The 14011-nt window shown below is 36.2% G+C and overlaps 1 protein-coding gene across 1 annotated transcript; it reads right to left on the bottom strand.

The window, feature by feature from the left end:
- Window positions 1-4282: 4282 nt before the first annotated feature.
- On the bottom strand, window positions 4283-12368 carry LOC104533598 (chromosome unknown open reading frame, human C9orf72). Its single transcript, XM_010182507.1, has 9 exons — window positions 12315-12368; window positions 11333-11428; window positions 10607-10671; window positions 9636-9708; window positions 6656-6772; window positions 5698-5933; window positions 5192-5249; window positions 4551-4660; window positions 4283-4469 (listed from the first exon to the last, which is right to left on the bottom strand). Exons 1-9 carry the CDS (start codon window positions 12324-12326, stop codon window positions 4283-4285), a joined length of 954 nt encoding a protein of 317 aa, XP_010180809.1. The 5' UTR covers window positions 12327-12368.
- Between the last annotated feature and the right edge of the window lie 1643 nt (window positions 12369-14011).

Raw genomic sequence — 14011 nt, 5'->3', positions numbered from 1 at the left:
CCAAGGAGAGACAGCTCCACCTCCCTGGGCCTGGCCCCGCCCAGCTGTCCTCAGACAGAAAAAACTTTTCACTGTCTCCAGCCTCGCTGACCTCCAGGGCCTTCTCCACAGAGCTGCCCTTGATCTCGCCAGCATGGCTGCCAGGGCTCTGCCTGCCCAGGGCAGGGCTGCCCTTTCTTCTGCCTCAAGTGCGTAGGGGCCCTGTCCTTTCCTCCCACCAGTCCAGGTCCCTCTGGACAGTAGCCCTGCCCTCATCCATATTGACTGCTCCCCTCCCCAGGCCTGGTGTAACCTGTACACCTGACAGGGTGCACCTTTCCAGTCATGGACAGAGACGTTAAACAGGACAGGCTCCAGGACAAACCCTGTGGGACCCTATGGGCCACCAGCCTCCAAGCAGATATGACCCAGTGGCCACCACCTTTAAGCCCAACTGCCCAGTTAGGTATTTACCCGTAAGTGGGGCACCCTCCCAGACCCTAACATCCAGCCTGGATATAGACACTGTGGGAAAGTGCTGGAAGCCCTGCTGAAGTCACCCTAAATGATATGCCCTGTTCTCCACTTATTCACAAGCCAATCATTTTACCACAGAAAGCAATGAGATGGGTGAAGCATTACCCATTCTTGGTGAAATCACACTAACAGCTCCCCATCACCTTCTTCTCTTTCATGTGGCAAGACACATGCTGCTCCAAACGGGTGCATGCCATGGTTTTCCCAGGCATCTGAGTGAAACTGGTCAACCTGCAATTCCCCAGACTCTTTTGGCCCTTTCCTAGTTGTCAGGGACCTTCCAGACAAGGAAGGAACATCTAAAAGAAAGGAACAATTACCAGTTGTCATTTTCTATTTCTACTATCTTTTGCTTTGAAAAGCTGCCCTATGCTAATCAAAAGTTAAAAGTTCTTGCAGGGTAGCTCTGTTATTTTAGTTACTTACTCGATGGTCATTGTCAGGACTGTGTCTTTTTATACTTCTGAACTTTAATTGAAGTCCTCTGTGTTTGAGACCTCTGGACATGCATATGAGTAGCATGGCTTTGAGAAGCGAGAGAATTACTTCCTTTAACCAAAGTATCACATGATCGACCTTGTAAATAAGGACATGTTGCTGTGGAGTTTCCTTGGTGCTTTGCCCAAGAAGGTGGTAACAGTGCATAGCTCTATGCCAGGACAGAGGTAAATCACACAACTGCATGCTACTGAGGCATAGACCTATGTATGCCTCCTACTGGTTGAAGAGAGGACAGAATACATTCTTTGTAGGCACTGCTAGACAACAGAGGTGAGCAACATGCCTGTATGAGATAGCCCTCATATTTTGGACCACCTTTTTTTGTCTTCACAGATCTAAGAATAGGAAGATAAATATTTTCTAACACCTTCTGCCAGCAGAGAATGGAGTGTAGCCGTCCTGGCACTTTGCACTGGTGTGTCACACTGGTGGCCAGGGATAAGAACATTATTGAAATACCCATTTTGTGCTGGAATAAAACTGACATTACGACATACTGATACATAGACTGGGAATACCTTCTGCGGACCTAACAAATAAGACATTCCAGAGGATGTCCTTCTGTGCTACCTTTATAGGTATGCAAAGACCAGGAATCAAAATCAGGGAAAATGTGCTACTAAAAATGCTCTACTGCCCCTTCAAATCCAACTGAAGGAAATAAACTTGCCCTACTCTTTTAACTGCATGGAACTAAAATCCTGAAGAAAGGTATTCACTGACTGAAAGATATAAATGAACTCCTTAAAACACTTCTAAATTCTCACATATAGGATTAAAACCTTTTAGAAGTAGAGGCTGAATTCTTATTTGAACATATCAGATGCATAGCAAGTCACACTACGCTCAGCTTGAAATGAGTAACTCTGTAACAAAGGAACTAAGTATGTGACTTTCTATCAATGACAGTCACCATCTCAGCATAATTTTAATTTAATAAGAAAAATATTTATTCTTTATTTCAAAGGATAGATAACAATGACTCTATCAGATACAGACGATCTATTAAAAAAATCAGCAGCAATTAAAGTCAAAAATTGTGCATGAATTTTATTAGAATACTTTGTTTCCTGAGCAAGATTTACCACACAACATGCAGGTGCATTTAATATTTACTTCACTATACATTCCGCACTTGTGACAGTGCACTTGTGACAGTTGTGCAACAAAAGTAGCAAGTCAGAAAGTTCCCAGCTTTCAGTAATTTCAAAAACTGACAGCATCTTCAGTAAACAGAGATTTACTGTTACTAGTGTCCTTGTTAAGTTTCCCATGTCTATCATGATGAAGTGATTAATTTCAGCAGCACATTTAAAGCTCTTTAGACTTCAACACAGCTTCTACATTAGAATTTTCAGCAGTGTTCATTAAATTTATTTCACAATTTTAGACATGAGAGTAGAAACAGCACAATCAGGCTCTTTTCCAATGGATCAAATGATTGAAAACACAGAAGGAAATAATAATAGTAGGAAGACAAACAATCTCAGCACAAGTAACTTCTGTCAGCACTATTCTGACAAGTTCTTTTGATGAAGCACTGAGTTTATTGCAAGAGTCCTACATACATGTACAGGAAAAAATGGCTCCACAAAACATAATTATATTCCACCAGGTAATGCTGATGATGTTTATTCACAAAAATGGTGTGCAGCTGAGGCTCAACTTCATGTCTTTCAGAAGCTTTAAATATTTAAATGTAAGTCTTTGTCTTTCAAGAAATATAAAGGAATTCTGGACATTTAAATAAAAAATACTATTTCTTTTCAAATCTAAGTATCCAGCATTTCAGGAAAAGTTGTGAATCTAACTTTTGTTAACTTGTATGCCTCACTGCATGAAAGAGACGCTATAAAGCTATGTTGAAAACATAAATATGTTCACCAAGGAGTATTACAAACAATTTAAGCAATAAAGCAACAGTGGCTTCTCCAATCACAAGTGCAGCAATTTCACAATGAACACTGAATTACGAGGTTATGCTGAAACATTACACAAATACACTTCTGCGTTTGTCCAAAAAGAGCAGAAATACAACAACATGCAGTACAGATGTACCATTGATTTCAGTATAATACACACACTCCATGTGTCAAAAATAAAAAAAAATTAGTCTGGATTCACCTGACACCACACTGTTCTAAATGTTACTGAGAAAGAAACGTTGAAGCATACAAACAGAAAATGTGGTTTTATTTTCAAGGAAGGCAAAGTTGGAGATGTGCTAAAATGAACTAAGAAGTTTCGCAAGATTATTGACTAGGATTGACTTAGTAAAATGCTGATCACATTAGGTTATAGCTGTGCTCATCTCTGAATTAAGGATTACTAAATACATTAACGCAACATCAAAAAAACCCACCAAATACTGTTGTGTCTTTTAGTTTGGCTATCATCTTGGTGTTCTTAGGGAAGGTTTAATACTTTAATCTGAGCCTTACTCTAACTGACAATGGAAAAACCAGCAGCAGTTTACATACAATGACTGGTAACAGCTGTTGAATGACAAGTTTTCTGGTTTTTGTTTTTAAAGAGCTCAGTTATGCGGGATCACTGAACATTTCCCTGCAGGATGGCCCAACAGTCTGTTACAGAGTATCCTGGGTTGGCACTTACATGCAAAAAGCTGCTTAAATAATGACGACATGCAGAGTGCTGCTATTTAAAATGCTAACAGTCAACAGTTTGCACACAAGAATAGCACTTTGTAGTATATTAAAAATTCCAAGCATATTTAAATGCTCTAAATGAAAGACCCACTAGTGTTAGAAAAGAGATGAGTAAAGATATATTTCAGATTTGTACCACGTAAGTAAGAACAAACACTTTCAAAAATTCTGTGAAACTCTTGGAAGGCTCTTGTTCCGCAACTTCCATGAATAGAGAGCTATTGTTTTCTGTGGAAATACTAAAAATACTGACATAGCAGAACAGTGTAAAACTGACACACCTGGAGGAAGTTTCTGGGGAAACAGAATTAAAATGGTTCCCTTTTTCGTACACCAAAACTTGTAAAATTTATCTACTATGCCCATATGGCAAAGGAAGCTCTGGTAACATTTACTTAATATCATGCTTGTCTAGCTAAGTTGATACTACCCCTAAGTGATCCCCTCCTGCTTGAGACAGACTGTAGTGTGACTGTGCTCCTAATGCTCCATCCTCAATCAAGGCAATGATTGTCACAAGTGTGGTGGTCACACTGAGAGATTTCTTTTTGTGCCATGCAAGAGTGCAATGTTACACACCTTAGCAGTGGAGAAATTTAAAACGTCATGAGCATATCACGTTCTTGTACACTGGTGTAGAATGGCTTCCCAAAGATAAAGGAATGTAGACCTGGTTTAATCTTCTCAGCTAAAGCCATTATTATGTTAAGATCGCCCTCTGCTGTCAAATCAAGATCTATCTTTAAGCTACGAAGAGACTTAAACGGTTTTTTTCCTTTTTGCCTGCAAGAAAATAAAAAGGGTGTTGTAAAAAAGAACAGAGTAAGTTTCTCAAATTCTGCTTTCTATTATCTGTTCACTTACGTGTCATCCTCTATGTATTTTATTAAAGTTAAGGCTTTTCTGTGAAGGACTAGCAAAAATTGTGCAAGGAAAGTGCTCCTTAGAGACAAGCCAGGCTTTAGATGAAAGATCTGTAAAAAATTATACCAGAAAATTAAGTAGACATGGAAAATCACAAGTAATTTTAAGAATAAGGACTATAAACAAACATTTCATACAAAAGTAACAAATCCTTAATTATACTAAGTCAGGCACATTAACAGCAGATTTATAGATATACTCAAGATTCTTTCTTAGTTTTCTAGCTGCTCAGATGCAATGAATTAAGCTGGTTTACAATTCTGTTTGGATAAAATATTATTTTCCTTTTTAAAATGATCTTAAATGAATCCTAGTCAGGTAGCTTTCTCAATACTGTAATTGTAGACATGTTTGCATAGCAATAGAAAATGTGGATTGTTTTTCATATGTAAGGTGTTTCAGTATTATGCTACAACTAACACAAGTATTTTTCTCTCTAGTTATGCAGAGAAGAATCACAGCACCAGTACAAAGAAGAGCCAACAAGCTAACAAATTATCTATGCATATTAAATGATCTGTTACTAGGGATCAAAGTACTGAACTTAAATTCTTGCTCTTTCTGAAAAAAACAACAATTACCTGATCCAGGAAGGCTTTTACTAATGTATCTCGATGTAGGATATCTTGAAAGACATTTCTATAGGACAGAAAGCAAACAAACATGTGATGTCATGACATGAAGGGACACTAACTGTCCAGCAGCTGTGCACAGCAATAGCATTACTGTTTACAGTCTGGCAGAAATTAAAAGGGAATTCAAAATTTTAGTGAATTATAATCCTGGTATTTTTAAAGCTAAAACAGAATTTTAAATCAAAACTTTCAGATGAAATTAACTAATCCCAGGAAAGCCATTGGGCCCTGTCAAATACACTTAACTCTGTCTTACTCCTTATTAAAACAGGCAATAAAATTAACGTAGTGATCTGCTAAATTCCTCCAAAACAAATGCAACTACTGGAACCGAAGGAGCTTCTTAAAACCAAAAAACCCTCAGGTACTTGATTTGAAAGTACACTTTGCACTACTTTATTCTCTTGCCCCGAATCACGTAACTTTGACAGATTTGAGAAAGGAGTACATACAAATCAGGTGTGAAACTCTCATCTGTGTGGATTATATGATCTTGAGACATTTCTTCATCTGAATTAGCTCTCCAAAATGCTGTCAGCTCAGATCGCATATATCGTCGTTGGTTATAGATGTGTTCATGACAAGGGGGCATCTGCTTCACTGTATTGACATCTACATCTATATGTGTAGTGGGATATGGGGCATACATTACTTGACGGAAGGGCAACACAAAGCTTCCTGTTGCATCCTGTTTTAGTGAAAAAAAATTAATTCTACTAGTTACTTTAAAAAAACTAAATAAACCCCAAAGCTATATTGGAACAAAACAATAGTAAAGCATCATGCCTAAATTTTAAATCCCGTTTGTTTAGAGATGTTTTGTTTGAGAAAACTGGTGGTTGAGGCCCAGTAAGAACTCCTTTATACTGGATGATTCCCTTAATGTGACAGTGAAAACAGGTACTGAAGTAACTTGCATCATCAAGTTCATCAGCCTATTAACATTACAGCATTATATTTATCTGGTAAGTTTAAACTGCTCATCAGAGCAAGAAGCATTATTTTTCTATTCACCTTCACCCATTGCTACAGCCCTTATAAAAGGCTTGGAAATGGTAGGACTGATGGACTGTTCTTTTGTTAGTTTTGGCACAACACAAAAATGTAATGCCTTTTGGGATTCTAGCCCCAAGTAGGCAAAATAATATTATTATTGTACCTCAAAGTATAGGAACAATTCTGGGCAATACTCAAGAAACAGATGTGTCAGAGAAAAGACTGACCTGGAATTTTAACATGCAAATAGTCACAAGGAAAGCTAATAGCGCAAAAAAGGAAGCAAGGTATGATGACATAGTTCTTTGAGCATGAATGTGTGTATGCACGTGCATATCATATGCACATACATACACATACATTGAAGAATGTTCTTAAATTACAGAAGAATAGAAACTTCCTAAGCATACTTACTTTGAGTAAGCCTTGAACAAAAAGTCCGGACTCATATTTGAAAGAAGACTCACTTCTACAGAGTCTGGAACACTTCCGCTCTGATGGCGTAAGAAACAGACACAATGTTCTCACAATCTGCATTAAAAAGAGCAGTTTGGACAGTTCTTTAATGAAAAACATGAAAATGTAAGGAATAAACTGATCTTCAAATGATGAACAAAATGTTCATTGTGCTTATTAGAAAAGCCAAAATGTTACCAAGGTCACAGAATAGTGACATACTTAAATTACTAAACTGCAAGCTATATTACTCCAACTTCTTGTCAGATGAAGAAAAGATCCAACACTTTCTGGAAAAGTTTTTTAGCCAACTATGTAGAACAAATCACTTTTGTCTTCTGCTCTTTCTATTACATAAACATGAGTTACTGTGATTAATTTCCTAACCTTTTAAGCCTTTTATGTTATTCATTCCATACTGAAACAGCAGCTGTTGTCTCCAATCAGGCACAGTCAATTTCCTAAATAAGTATCCATGCTTATTTCCTCAGTAATTTCCTCAAACTCCTCATTAAAAGCAACAAAGGTACTTCACTATGCGTTTTCAAACTCCTGTGCTGCAACAGCTACAAGTAATAATCTCCAAATACAAACATGAATTCCATTCTGCTAATCTTTCAGTCTTAACCTGTGGCGTCCTATCTGTGGCTGTCAGGTGTCTGAGAAGGCTCTATCCTTGCACAATCTGTTTATGCAGTACCTAAAGCAATGACAACCTAGTTTCTGACTAATGCTTTTCACCTCTTCAGAGGGATGCAATAGGTGTTTTTTAACTTTAAGCAAAGCTAAAGTATGCCATAAAGAAAGCAAATACTTCAGAACAGTTGCTCTGTGACACAAAAAGCACACTGCTGGTAAGAACCTGTGTAGAATGTATATTTACCATGGATGTATCACATTCTTCTGTATTTTTTTTCCTACAGTGTCTAGCTTATCAGTACATTATTAACCATTTAGACCTTAAAGACCTTTAATTAATTATTTTATGAACTATAAACTTTAACCATTTTAAAGCCACTTAAGCCTTTAACATTTCCCCTATTTAACTGATTCATAAGCAAATCTTACACTCCTGAAACAATACATATTAACTGTGGTCAGCTGATTTCAGCTACGAAATGAGAATTTTCTTTACACTGGTTCCCCTGTTGCTTGCCATTATTTTTGAGTATCAGCATTTATTGTTTATTTGATGAGAGGTGCTTTACCATTTACCATCACTGCCAATACATATGAAACAATGAATTCCTCCAAAAAATTTTATAAAGCATTACTAAGTGCTTCTTTCAAAACACAGGTTTACTGAAGCTACCTTGCATTTTTAAAAAAGAGTACTACTGTATTTCACTGCAGGAAGAAGTCCTATATATTATAAAATACATGTTATATGTGTAATTTACAATTAATATAGAATATATTCAGCAGGGCCACTGTTCTTAATTTTTATTTCACTTTGAAGCAACACACACATACATATATCACACAGGCATCAACTTCGAGAATTAAAATGAGTTTTTCCTCAAAGGAAGTTTTCAGGCTTCCAAAATAAAGCAGAGCTCAGTAATTGGTACATCACAATTAAATACATTTAATGGCAGAAAAGCCCAATATACAAAACCATTCCTTATCAGAAAATGAAATTATATTAATATTCTCCACATGTACCATTTTAAGACCTTTGTCATAGTCTCAGGATAAAAGACTACTGTTATTGCATGGCCCTGAGGTCCCAGTGTAAATTTAAAACTTACAATGCTACATAACTACACAGAGCCTTAAGTCTCACAGCAGTACAGGTATACTCATTAAGTGCAGTGCTGCCTAATACCTGAAGGCTCTAAGATTGCTTTTGATTTCACTTTTATGAAATGCTTCTTTTCATTCCCAGTTGCAGGGATATTCTGAATCACAGAGATTTATTAAAGGACTCAGCCATGAATATAGAGAGGCAACTTCTTTAGTGAAATACATATTTTCAGAAAGAAAACAACATTTTCTCCATAATTTGTCTCTGAATATCCTAAATGAAAATTAACTGCAGTGTTTTTATTAGAGTAACATCCTAATTAAACACAAGTCAAAGGGAAATCTGAACAAAATACTCATAACACTGCACTATGCTAAAAAGAAATATGCTTTAAGAAATATTTAAATGGACAGTAAACACAAGCATATCTCTTCCAGGAGTTGCTTTTAATATATCTGAAACTAGTGTTTTGGTATAATCAAGAATCTGTACACAAAAAAGTACTTGGAGAATGCTGCATAAGGAAAACATCCTCATTTGATTTTTCCTTCACGTACTGAGTAAGTTTGATTTAAGCATCAAGAAACTCTCAATTTATACCAAAATATTAGAGGAGAAGGAATGCAGGTGATGTTTTATATTGGTTCAAATTAAATGCTTCATAACAAGGTTACAAAAGAGTTAAAAATATTAACAGCATGAGAAAACATGTCAACCACAAAAATGCAATTTTTTTTGTTCTGAAATGACAGCTTCCAAGAGTCATCTTTTTTCCTCACAGACTATAACAATGTATATACTTTTGCCCCTTAAGAGGTACAGCTAATTCTGCTTATTGCTTCTACCCACTGACAGCTGAACAGGGCAAGCTAGTTCAGACCTCTTCAATTTGTACATTTTAGCTAACAAACCTAATTTTGAAAGCTCAGACTCATTTACAACTTGTTTATGTACGGTATTAATTAAACACAATACACTGATTTTTGTACAGTTGCCAGAATACAACTGATAAAGCAATTTTCAGGCAGAATTATCCACTGCTAGACCAAACAGCTAAAGTAAGATAACCAAACAACAGTATTCCTTCCTTTCTGAACCTCAAATATGTTTACAGATAAACCTTGTTCCAAATGACACACTAACCCTCCTAATAATCAGCATTTAAATATGGTTTATTAGAAAGTACATTACCTTATTAACTTTTTCTGCGCTGCTTCCTACAACTACAGAACAACCACAGGTCTGCAGGTGTGAACTAATTGCACTGCAAATAAAAGCAAACACAGGTTAACACATTTCATCAGACTTTTCAAATGAAACAGTTACCATCTTCACAAGAATGAAGTGTTCCTTGTATATAGGCCCATACCCATAGGACCTCACACAGCTGTTACTGCTGAAATTCAAAAGTATAACTGTATCTACATTTTCATTTTATCTTTATCATTTATCATTAATCCATTCCATCATATTAATTTCCTTACTTCTCAAATTCTCTACGGAACTAAAGAATACTTCATTGTGAAGAATTAGTTAATTTAACACATAAATTTCTGTACTACTGCTTTCTAAATAGATGGTACTAAGCACTACATAAATGAATGCAGTTATGCCAGAGATGTTCTGAAGGGTAACAGAACATCAATTAAAATCTATGAAATACGCTTTCCCACAGGAAGAGACCAAGTTGCTCGAGTGCAACTAGTTCCACTTGTACATTAAAAACAGGAGGAAAGAGATATTCACAATTTAATAATAAGCATTCTCTACACCATACCATTAATAACTCTGTACAAAGTTTATGCAGTAAACACAATCCAAGTTTTTTATTATTCAATAAAAATGTAAGACTTTGACTTATATCCTCATAAAATTAAATACAAGTATAAAGGAAAAATTATATTTGATAGGAATTCTATTACCAAGCAAATGACTCTGTGACAATACAGTCTATAGGAATACAGCTATTAACCAAGAGCCATGCTTCTAAAAAGAGCAACTTCTACAGCATTTTGTAGACAAAAATCTCAAAAAGCCAAACACATATCATCCCCTCTCCTATAAAGAAAACTAATCTAATACATATTCTAATACATATAAATATATCCTGACACAAGTCTGAACCATTTTACTATGGCACAAATTAAAACGGAAATTCATACTTGAGAAGAAAACCTTCATGGCAGCTATCCCCAATATCATCATCATTTAGCACTGTGTCACTTATCTGTAATACAAGTAAATACAAACAAAGGTTAGACAAGGATTTGCAACACCTTACAATTAATTGATTTTTTAAAATTTTTTTAATGATAGGTAGAAAGTGTTTGGGAACTATTTAAGCTAAGTTGTAAGACTACCCAAAAAAACACTACAAAGATGTTCTAACTTCAGTCAAAACATTTTGAAAATGAGAATGTCAGGCAATTACTAAATTTTCTTCACCAGTCACAAGTCAGATTCCTGTGGTTTTTTTCTAGAAACTTGTCCAAAACACTTTAAATTAGTATATTTGAGATCACTTCTACTTCTTTCATGAGAACACTAAACTATGCTGAAACATGTATCAACATTAAAACCACTGACCTCTCTATTAATTTTGTTTTGCATCAAATAGCCTTTCCACTCCACTCCTAAAAACAGTATCATCCTACACTGTCAATTTTGATAAGTGCTGACCATAAAACCACAGCTAATAGTGTTATATTTACAGAACTACAACAGTTATGTTAAACCATTCACTATACCTCTTAGGATAACCTGATATTAAACAACTGACATGGTCAAGAATTTATGACAACTGTGGGGTTTTGTCTGTCAAAGAGAGTATCGAACCAGAGTGACAAAACCATTTTTTAATTCAGAATGCAAAGAACACGAGGACTTACATCTATTTCTTCTGGAACACTGTGTGATTTCATAGATGAAAGGAGTTCCATTACAGGAATGACTTCTCCTGTCAGCATTGGAATGATGCTCTGGCCCTGTGCAGTAAATAAAATGCTTAAAGTAAAAGTGCATTTTGTACCATTAGACATTACTAATGTCAATTTGCAATATTACACGAAAAACATCTTTAACTTCCTATTGTTTGGAAGTGTAGTATAAGCAGAAATTGGTGCATAGACTTCTTGGGCTTTGCTCATCAAAAATTATGAACTGGAAACGTATTTTCTCAACATCATGTCTAAAATGTATTTCCAGTGGCCTATGCTAATTTTCACAATTAGCTTGGCTGATCTAAACAAGAAGTATTTGAAGTGAGACTCATTTGATCCTACCATATTATATGAAATTACTCTTAAGCATTTTAGATCCAGGTGTGATGGTTTAACAATGACAGGAAACCAAAATGAGGCATACTAGTTATTAACATACAAAATTACTTATCTGTCACAAGAAACTGAAGCCACAATTTCATATCTACAGTTTCCAAAATCAAATTCTTTTCACTCTTATCCATTAGGTCTCCAACCACATTCCACCACGACAGACTCCATATGTCTCCATAACTCAAAAAGGTAATGGCCTAGTGAAAAACTATCCTTGATAGGAGGCGAGCATGAATCTATGGAAGCTACTACCTTTACAGAGCTTCAAGTTCAAGTAAAGACTTTCCTTTTCTGCAAAGTAATATTCTTCATAGATTTCCACTTTACCCATGAAGTGATGAAATACATTTAACTTGTTCACAGCTTCCATCATCCTGTCTTCAGAAACTTTGCCTCCTTTGCATCGCACATCATCAGCCAGTCCAAAGTATCTTCCTGGATCCCAAAAAGCAGCAGCAGCACCAACTTCTACAGTCACCAGATGCAGTCAAATAGTTGTGTGATGCTGAACCATACACGTCAACCAGAAGGCCCTTACCTGATCCTCCATTCTCTCCGTGCCTTCCAAGACAATCTTCTGGAAATGTTCTTGCCTCTCCTGAGCAAGAGAAGCAGTTAAATATAAACGCTCTGGTATCTGTCTATATATGTATGCACACAACAGTCAAATGGTACAGTTTCTTCCCTGTGGAGTCAAGCTTCTTAGAGTCAAAGTTCGATGTTCAAGTCTTTTCTTTTACAGAGTTGACATTAGAAGGAAGTGATGTCATTTCAAAAAGACCAGTGCTCCCTGCTCTGCTCCCCACCAAACCTCTCACATGCTTGGGCAGGAGTAGCAGAAAAGGGAGGGTGTGATGACAATGACAAAACATTAAGTGTCTCCATTACAGATCACAAAAACGCCAAATGATCAGATTATGGTGTAGAATTCAACTTTATGTATGGATTTTTATTTTCAAATGGATAAGGTACAGACTGATGGTTCCTGATGTAACAAGAGAGAAATGAGATCTCCAGAATGAGAAAAAATATTTTTTTGGGAAGGGTAGAAAAAGAAGGACTTTTTTCTTTTTTTTCTCTTTTCCACATCTTTAGACACTGACAAGTCTTCAAAACACTGCTTTATAACCAAGTACAGGAGACATGAAACCTCAAAATACACAGAACACAATGTACAAGAGACTGGACAAAGTTCTCAGACTCATAAGCAGCTAAGTAGCAGACTGCATTCAAAATGCAACTTACATGGAAATCAAGTTGTTATTCAGAAAGATAATTCAGCATTAATCACTGGAACAATCAATACAATACGCAAAAACTGGCAGATGCTGCAAGAGCTAATGATACCTTTCGCTAGATGCTGACAGGTTATTGCATCTTTACTGGTCACTCAATTTCCTGTGACTGAACTATTCAAAGTTGATCAACTTCAAGTGGGTAAAAAGTTTACATAGACTTTTTTAGCAGATCAATAGGGAATAAGCTACACTACCTTGCCATGAAACTTAAAAAAAAAATAAAACTTGTCTAACCATCTCAAAGCAGCATCTGTGAAAAAAAATACTGGAATGAGGCAGATTCCTCTGGGGTACCTCCATTCTTGAGTTCAGTGTCAGTGAAGTAACACATCCTCGACAATGATGATCCTTTGCTTTAAAGGAAGCCAGCCTTCATGAAGATTAGGCTGAATGAATGGTGTAAGGCACTTCTTTTTAGAAATAGAACTGCTCAAAATTATTAGACAAACATCTGGAGCATAGAATTGAAGTAGATAAATAGGTTTCTAATCCCATATAGACAACTTGCTTGGAGCTGCTTGACTTTCTTTGTCAGTTTGAACATAGTTCCATGTTTGCTTAGTCCTTGAGTCCAGAAGGGTTCTTCTCTTCTAAAGCCTAGCTGGAACTGTTGTTGGGCTCTACACAGAACATGAGAGCTGATAACCACAGCCATTAGAAATTCCAGAAGAGATACATATATCCTTTCAGATATGACTTCCTACATTTTTTGTTCTCTTGTAGCCGCAGTTGCTGAACTGCCTCAAAAGGCAAATTTTAAAAATGAGCCTGTTTTAATTCAATATTATCATTTTACATCTCATGCCTAAATGTTAATCTACATTTTCAAAGCAGTTTTTACTCTTCCAGGTATGGCTGCAGAGATAGATATATGCAGGGATCTTTGATCTTCCTCAAAAATAAAAAGAGAGAAAAAGGAGAGAAAAAGGAGAGAAAA

This window comes from Mesitornis unicolor, unplaced genomic scaffold, assembly GCF_000695765.1.
Source record: "Mesitornis unicolor isolate BGI_N332 unplaced genomic scaffold, ASM69576v1 scaffold31434, whole genome shotgun sequence".
NCBI lineage: Eukaryota > Metazoa > Chordata > Aves > Mesitornithiformes > Mesitornithidae > Mesitornis > Mesitornis unicolor.
This window is presented reverse-complemented; position numbering and strand designations above follow the sequence as displayed.

Excerpts from the sequence above, each read along its gene's own strand:
- LOC104533598 (XM_010182507.1), bottom strand. Across the intron at positions 6,773-9,635 it reads GCGCAGAAAAAGTTAATAAG|ATTGTGAGAACATTGTGTCT; the intron begins GTAATGTACTTT and ends TTTTTAATGCAG. Across the intron at positions 5,934-6,655 it reads TTGTTCAAGGCTTACTCAAA|GATGCAACAGGAAGCTTTGT; the intron begins GTAAGTATGCTT and ends TCACTAAAACAG.